Here is a 7798-nt window from a genome sequence, read left to right on the forward strand (position 1 = left end):
GAGAAAAGGATGACAGGGCCCACTCCCATGTGCTGAATGGCCATGTCACCCACCCGACACAATTGATATTTATCCTCAATTTTACAAACAAATAGATAATCACTTAAAAGCTTTTTTCTTTTACAATTTAGGCTAAATAAAACTGAATAATTAATAAATATATATATTCGTATTTCAGTTAAGTTCAACTTATAGTGTGCTCACGTATTCAAACTTGAATCATGTTGATATGCGTTGTTATTAAACTTTAGCGATATTTGATTTGATCGTGAAATTTCACTTAGTTTGAACTCGTCATTTTTTTTTTTTTTTTTTTTTTTATTTAAATTTGAAAAAAAAAAAGAGTGTTCGTTGTATGCTCCGTGCCCAAGACGACGATCTTGAACCGTTTGATTCGGAAATAGAACGTACCTTCTGTAATTTAACTAACGAAACCTTACACGATAATCTAATTGGTAAAAAATGTTTTTAACGTAAAAACATATCTAATATTGTCAGTCGAGATATTAAGATGATGTAAAATTAATAAGTTTTCCTCTTTATTTTTTAGTTATAAAGAGTAAAGGGTACCAAATATTCAATTCTACCATGTTTTAATTTATCGATGTCTAGTAATCTTGTAAACTTGCTGACGGCCTCGTTCTAGACATATAATTAGTTGACAATTCCATTTATATAGTTATAATGGTATCATAGTTCCGAAATTCCTTCGACAAATTATTATTTTTTTCCAATTATATTAGTTTTATTTATGGATTAATCTATTTGTACCAAATAGATTATTTAATGGTTTACCGAATTGACAAGCCGCCCCTCCAATAGGGGGCCGTCACTTATCAATTCGATAAATCATTAGGTAAACCATTTTGTAATTGTAGCATAACCCTATATTTATTATCTCTCTCTTTGTTTGAAAATTATTACACTGTATAATAGGATAAAAGATGCTTTTCATCTCAGTGTTACTTCACTAGTTAGTAGTTACTCCCAAAGTTGAGAATGACATGAACTATCAATATAAAGTCTAAACCTTATCCCTTTTTTTTTTATGACTATTGCTAACTTGTACCAACGCACAATAACTCGGTGACTCACCCTTCTCGGTGCCAGTGGTGGTGAGTCGGACTTAAGTGTTAGAATATTTTGTTATATATTATTTATGTTTATTTGTCCTTGTTTAATTTTGATTATTTGAGAATCACTTATCCTTCACACTCATTTTCAATCGTACATTTGTCAAAAAAATATTTTCATGTTTCTTCAAATCGTTTCTCAACTTTTTAACTACACATCCAGCAAAGAACATTTTCCGTAAGTGAAAACTCTCATTTTGCTGCTCTATAAACATACCATGTTGTGTTGTCAAGTCCAATAAGGAGCTTAACTTGACTTAATTTACACTAAAAACAGAAAAAACATAGAAAAATAGGGAAAATGACATGTCTTCACTGTGATGTCAACTGGCTGAACAAAACGTAGGGCCAATGCCCCAAATTGCCAATTCGTTCGAATTCAGAAGCACCTCACGTGTGCTATGGCCCAAGACTGACCACAATTCATACCACCAGAACAAACCACACGGTTGCATTTATTGCGTTTCTTTGGGACCTTTTCATCTTCAACTTGGTTTGAATTATTTTATTTTATTAGTCATGTCCCTTTCAACCTGCCAAAGATGCTCGAAAAGTAAGCCGTTGGCCCCCGAGCATTCCGTTGAAGGCCAGCTGTAATTCCTTCTTGAATGATCCGGGCAATTTCACCGGAATCTATGGCGACCGATCTCGAGCCCCAGGTCATATTGTGAATACTCGAGATTCCTACTCTGCCAGTTGCAGGGTTTGGTGGTCTTGCTCGAGCATCAGCCATAAAACTGCCATGCTCTGCATGCGCTGGCGACGGATGTGAATTTCTTTGACTTAACAGTTGCGTGAGCGTGGCCACCTGCTGACGAAGCTCTTCAAAGGCTTCGATTGTGATGACCGCTGGCAGAGGTGTGGGCACTCCTGACGATTCTTCATGAGGAGCCGGTTGATCTTCGGTAGGTTGAGGGACGGGAGCGGATGAGCTCGCAAGGGGAAGACCTGATCATGTGTTAACCATGGCTTTTGGTAGCGTTTCCTACAGACGGCGCCAATGATGCTACCAAAAATCGTACATGTTGATTTCCTGAGCTTGATGATTTTGATTGTGCACGATCGTAATCTTCCGGTACCTGAAACAAAGGCAATAAGGTATGTTCTTGTCGTCCCTCCGATGCTTAAGTCAGAAAGGGAATTATATACGTGAGGTTATAAACTGGAGAATAATGAGAAAATGTACTTGAATAATGGCCCAAGGTTCTATATTTATAGAGCTACCAGGATTGTGCCAATTGGATGTTTTTATCCAATGGAGTCCTGTTTGAGAGGAATGTCCTACTCGTAATGAAATTGTCTGACAAGTGGTGTAAGAGTTGATATAGAGTTCTTGTGTGTTTAGGTGTTCGTTTGTGAGGCACATAGGTCTAGAAGATCTGGTAATGGAATATGTCCAGAGAACATATTCTCTAAGACCTTGGGGTGATGTTAATATTCGTATGAGTTTCCTCGAGGACCAAAATACCTCAAGGACTCGGAAGATCTCGAGGACATGTGCCAAAAAAGTGAACGAAGCACCTATGGAGTCCTCGGGTATACCAATATTGGTATCATCAGCACTCTTTATCCAGGCATTGCGGAATAGAGAAGGGCATTGCCTAAGAAAACACTACCAACGTTCATAATTCGAAATCTCCGTTGGAATTTAAGTCCTCCGTAGAGATCCACAAAGAAATGAACCTGGTAAAGCTTGTAGTCTAGACAGTACAACAAGCACGGTACATACATATAATGTAATGAAATATAATTGAATCAGAATTTCTTCAAAAAAAAAAAAAAAAAAAAGCCTTTTCGTTCTCTTTTTGATACCCTATCTATATGTAAATCATTACGTAACTCTATATATACAAAAAGCCAATAATGCACCAACATTGTTATCCCCATCTATTTTTTGAATATAGGATTTCAATTTGTACAGGAAAAATGCATAGGGAATTTCACAACCGAATAAGCAAAATCTATTGTGAACATCAAAATAAAACATTGAGGAACAGAACTTAAATAATTACTGGAGTTAATTACGGTATTAAAGTCTTAAGGCATAGGACTCGTCCAATTGTCCTTGAGACGCCAGTCCTGGAAAAAAGCAAGACAATATATAGACCAATCGACAAAGGCTAGTTCCCTAGTACAATATTTCCAAGCAAAACATGGCTAGGGCATTTTTATATGTCACACGTTAAACATAATAAATTATGTAAAAATATACAACTCAGGAATTGGACATCTCTTTTGACAAGTCAATGTAGGGGGGGAAAAACATAATCACGGCCATAAACATTCTGATCAATCATACAAGTAAAACTAAACCTACAAAAGACCAGTAAATTCTTCATGACTCAACACCAATATCGGCATTCCCCTGATCTGTGGCGTCGGAATTTTCTGTATTCACTTTCACTTTTTGTGGACGGCCCTTGACATTGCTCGTTGCATTTACACTGCGAACACCAACCCGGCTCTTGCTTTTGGGAGTTGTACTTGTAGGAGAGGGTTTGCTTTCTTTGTAAACACCTATGCTGTGACGAGTTGTTCGTCCACAAGTTCCCTTTTCAACTGGAGATGATTTCAATGCATCACTGCAGCTCTTTCTCCGGTTTAGATTTGGTGATTTGGCACGGGTCACTGGCAGCTGAAATTCAACCAAGACAGATATTTTTTTCTTTCCTTTTTGTTTACGGAAATGGGAAATATAATCAATAATGGAAAACAAAGGTGGATTCTCCATGTACCTTCTTAAGTTCAACCTTCGGGGGAGGCCCTTCACGATAAAAATTAGGAACTGGATTTGCTTTATATGCCATGCTCTTTCTAAGCTGCTTTATAGCTGCTGCTGCTTCTTCCTGCAAATTAGGATAACACAGACATTTTATATCTAGAAAATTTAGAGGGAAACAACAGAGAGCAATAAAGACCAACCTAATTAGATTTGCGAAGAACACACAAGACAAAAAAAGATCCAAAACCAAGAAAAAATTGTTATCTGCCAGCGGCAATATAATGGGAGAAGAAAATCGGTATAAAATCAGTGCCATGTAAGGAGAGGCATACCTTGGTTCTTGATTCATATTCGAGTTTCTCTTGCTCCAAAGCTTTATGTTTTTCCTCCAACTTAGTGTAAAACTATAATGGAAAATCAAACCAAGGATAATAAAATAAAGGCTAAAAAGAAAAGAAACAAAAACAAGATCATACAGTGAACTTCATTATGTAACTAAAATACCTCCTTGCGTCTCTCTAAACGCTCCATACATTTAAATGTTGGAGCCAACGGAACTGTAACTCTGGATTTACTACGTACAGATGTTGCAGTACTATGAATGATAAGGAGAAATCCAATTGCAAGAGCACACAGAATACAAGGGAACAAACTTAAAATAAGAAAGAAAGAACAGATAACAGAAATTAATAACAATCTTAAACCCAGAAAGAGGATACGAGGAAGCCAAGGACCAATTATCATCGTCATCATGATATTTCTTAACATCAGTATGCAGCATCTTGCTTGACACAGTAGGAGAGTTTGTCTGAACAAGATTGGGGAATTGCCAACCTCAGTACCAAATACAAATTCCCAGCCCAAAAAAATCTCTCTATCAATTGCATAATAATTTACATCTAAACTTAACCTCAAGCAACATAAAATCTATTACTAGTCAGACCCATTCCAAATTTAAAACCAGAATTTTACATGGCCAATTTGTGGCGATTAATGCTCCTAAATTTATATGAAGTAGGGTTGCATGAGAATGTTGTCATGGAATGATGGCAATCTGTTTGGTGCTGCAAAACTCAAGATGTTTCGTATTCTCCTTCCAAACTTCTTATCGGTGTAACTGAACAACAGACGCCACTCAACTCCATGAACTTGTAGAGCCAAACCAACTTATCATGCATCCTAGATAGTTATATTGGATAGAATCTAGAGATGAGTAGAGTATTCTATATCTCAACGTGTGCCAAACTACCAGATTCAGGTATTAACATTTCCCCTGGCTAGGATGACTTGGATGAAGTTGATGATACAGAGTTCTTAGGAAACTTAATTGAATTTGTTGTGATAAAAACAGTAGACTAAGAAAGAGATACAAACATGCCAGTACTGAAAGAACCAACTTACTAGAGAATTTTTCACAGTTTTGGGGGAATGTAGATTACTAGTCTTTGATAGATATTTTAAACCAGAATCAACTGTTTCAATCCCATTGGCATGGTTTGGAAATGAAAGTTGTTTCCCAGACTCAAAACCAGGTGCAAGCGGCTCCAAAGAATTCATATTCTTTGTCCCATTAACAGCAGACCCTGATGCCTGCTTAACTGGTGAGCTTAGATTTTTGTCACTAGACTTCTGAGCCTCGGGCTGATGATTTATGCTTTTGACACCTAGCACATCTTGCTTCTCATTATGTCCATCAGCAGGTGAGCCTTTTGCAACATGATCCTCCGCCTCGTAGTCCTTTGTTTCATCTCTTTCGGATACAACTTTTGGAGCAATGTGAACTACACCATGAAAGGTACCATTTGACTTCGCATTGACAGCATTTGGTTTCTTGTCAGTGCGTGAACCTGCAACATCCCTCCCCATCTGCCTGCATAAATTTGTGGCAGAGCATAAAAATAAAATCCCCCATTTTCCGTTACGTTCAATGTTGTTTTATGATCATATATAAGAATTTCAATCAAGGAAAAAAAGGTGGTTCCGGCATTCTTTAGGGCATATCTGGGAGAGATACTATTGACATATTAAAGTGGAGATACTGGACAGAATATAGAACTTGGGCTGACTATTGGAAAATACAATGCATGCCACCAATAAAAATCAAAAAAAGTTACAAATTTGCCATATTTTGGAAGAAATCAGTACTTATTATATCTCATAAAAGGGAATAATGGGCTATGACAAATTAAACAATACTAACGTTGCTTGCCCAAGAATATTAATAGATAGCTTAATCAGTTATATCCTATACTACAATAAAGCAAAATTTTAGAACTTTGAGAGCAACCTGACCCTCTCCCAACAAAAAAGTTACAAAAGAAAAGGGTGGGGACTTAGAGAAACACATTTATGGGCAGGGGAAATGTTGGCTCATGGCATAGTTACACCATTATCAATTTGAAAGTGGCCCCATTTGGAAAAACATCAATTTCAAAGCCAATAAGGCTCAATAACGCACACCAATCTGTTGCACTGTTAGTTCTTTATGACCATCAGCGACATGATGACATCTATAGAAATTGGAAACAATTTCAATTCTTTACACACTATTGCTGACCCAAGAGTTTTGCATATGAACATAAATGAAATCAGAAAGGAAAAATTCTAGTGGCAAAAAATACTCCTCCTTAATAGGCCAGACCAAAGTTCAAACCGGTAATAGCCTACCAATCTAAAGCAGGAGATGAAATTATAAAGCCTCCATCAAGAAGAAATCATGAGAAAAAAGGATGAAATTCCAAATAAATTTGGGAGAGGATTAATCTTATTATCATTGCAAATTGACAGCTTCCCAAGAGCACCAATCAACAGAAACTCGACCCAGCATATAATTCAAAAGCTAAAATAAATATGAAAGCACAAAAAAGCCCCGATGGCAGCCAAATCTTAAAAATCATATTCAAAATAGTTCAAAAAAAACTCCCGTTTTTCAATTTCATTCTTGCATACAAAAAATATCATAAATATCCCACGAGAAAAATATAAAATCCCAAAAAAAAAAAAAAAAAAATGCATGCATCCAACATAAAAGCCCAAATCCCTCGTTTCTCCCCCCTTTAGCAAAAAATTAAAATAAAATAAAATAAAAATAAAAATGGAGAAGACAAGATACACAACTCTCTCCCACAGAAAAAAAAAAATATTATATACAAAGGGGGGGGGGGGTAAGGGACCAGAAGAAGAGTACAGTAGCTCAGCAGCAGGCAAGAAGGTAGAGAGAGATGCGCAAATGGAAACAATTGACAAGGGAACATGCAGATCGAACCAAACAACACGAGACAATGCATGAAGTGGTTGAGAATTACAAATTTACAAGGGCTAATAAATAATTAACAAGAAGAAATTCTTACAAATGAATTTCTTCTTCTTTCTGGTTCCGATCTGGCTGACAAGATCTCCGAGCACCACCTCTACCTGCTCCCAACGTGACCCCAACTCTCTCTCTCTCTAATAATCGAATGTTTTCTTACAGCAACTTTTCCTTTTTGTTTTCTCTTGAGTTCTCTGGTTAGTCTCCAATCTCGAAGCCGTTAAAGACGGCATTGCTGCTTCCTCTTTTTTTTTTTTTTTTTTTTTTTTTTTTTTTTTTCTCTCTCTCTCTCTCTCTCTCTCTCTTTTCACGTTTCTTTTTAAAAAATATCTTTGTAGTTAAATAATTAAATTACTCCTGCCAAAAATTGGAATCTTTTCAAAACTAAAAATAATAATAATTGTTCCAATGATCACCTAATTTTGATTTCTATTTTTGATTGATCACTGAAATTTAAAATATCAAGTTTTGATCCCTGAAGTTAGATCCACGTTTTCGATTGCTCACTGAACTTAAGTCCATATCTTAAATTGTTCATTGAAATTTAAAACGTTGAGTTTTGACCACTGAATTTTGAAATATGTTGTACGTTATTCATTAGCATGATTGTTGAATTTTGAAAAATTTCGAGTT

At 36.3% G+C, this 7798-nt stretch overlaps 1 protein-coding gene across 2 annotated transcripts; it reads right to left on the reverse strand.

The window, feature by feature from the left end:
- Nucleotides 1-3213: 3213 nt before the first annotated feature.
- LOC111377489 (protein WVD2-like 2) lies at nt 3214-7466 on the reverse strand. Of its 2 annotated transcripts, none has more exons than XM_023000595.1 (7): nt 7206-7466; nt 5257-5725; nt 4575-4663; nt 4360-4450; nt 4188-4259; nt 3869-3979; nt 3214-3768 (listed from the first exon to the last, which is right to left on the reverse strand). In XM_023000595.1, the coding sequence occupies exons 2-7, from the start codon at nt 5719-5721 to the stop codon at nt 3469-3471; spliced, it is 1128 nt and encodes a 375-aa protein (XP_022856363.1). In that variant the 5' UTR covers nt 5722-5725; nt 7206-7466; the 3' UTR covers nt 3214-3468. The 2 variants fall into 2 exon arrangements, with proteins under 2 accessions (XP_022856363.1, XP_022856364.1); XM_023000596.1 differs by having other exon boundaries at nt 5257-5721; nt 7206-7434.
- Nucleotides 7467-7798: the final 332 nt, after the last annotated feature.

Source organism: Olea europaea, unplaced genomic scaffold, assembly GCF_002742605.1.
Source record: "Olea europaea var. sylvestris unplaced genomic scaffold, O_europaea_v1 scaffold1661, whole genome shotgun sequence".
In the NCBI taxonomy this organism is placed as follows: Eukaryota; Viridiplantae; Streptophyta; class Magnoliopsida; order Lamiales; family Oleaceae; genus Olea; species Olea europaea.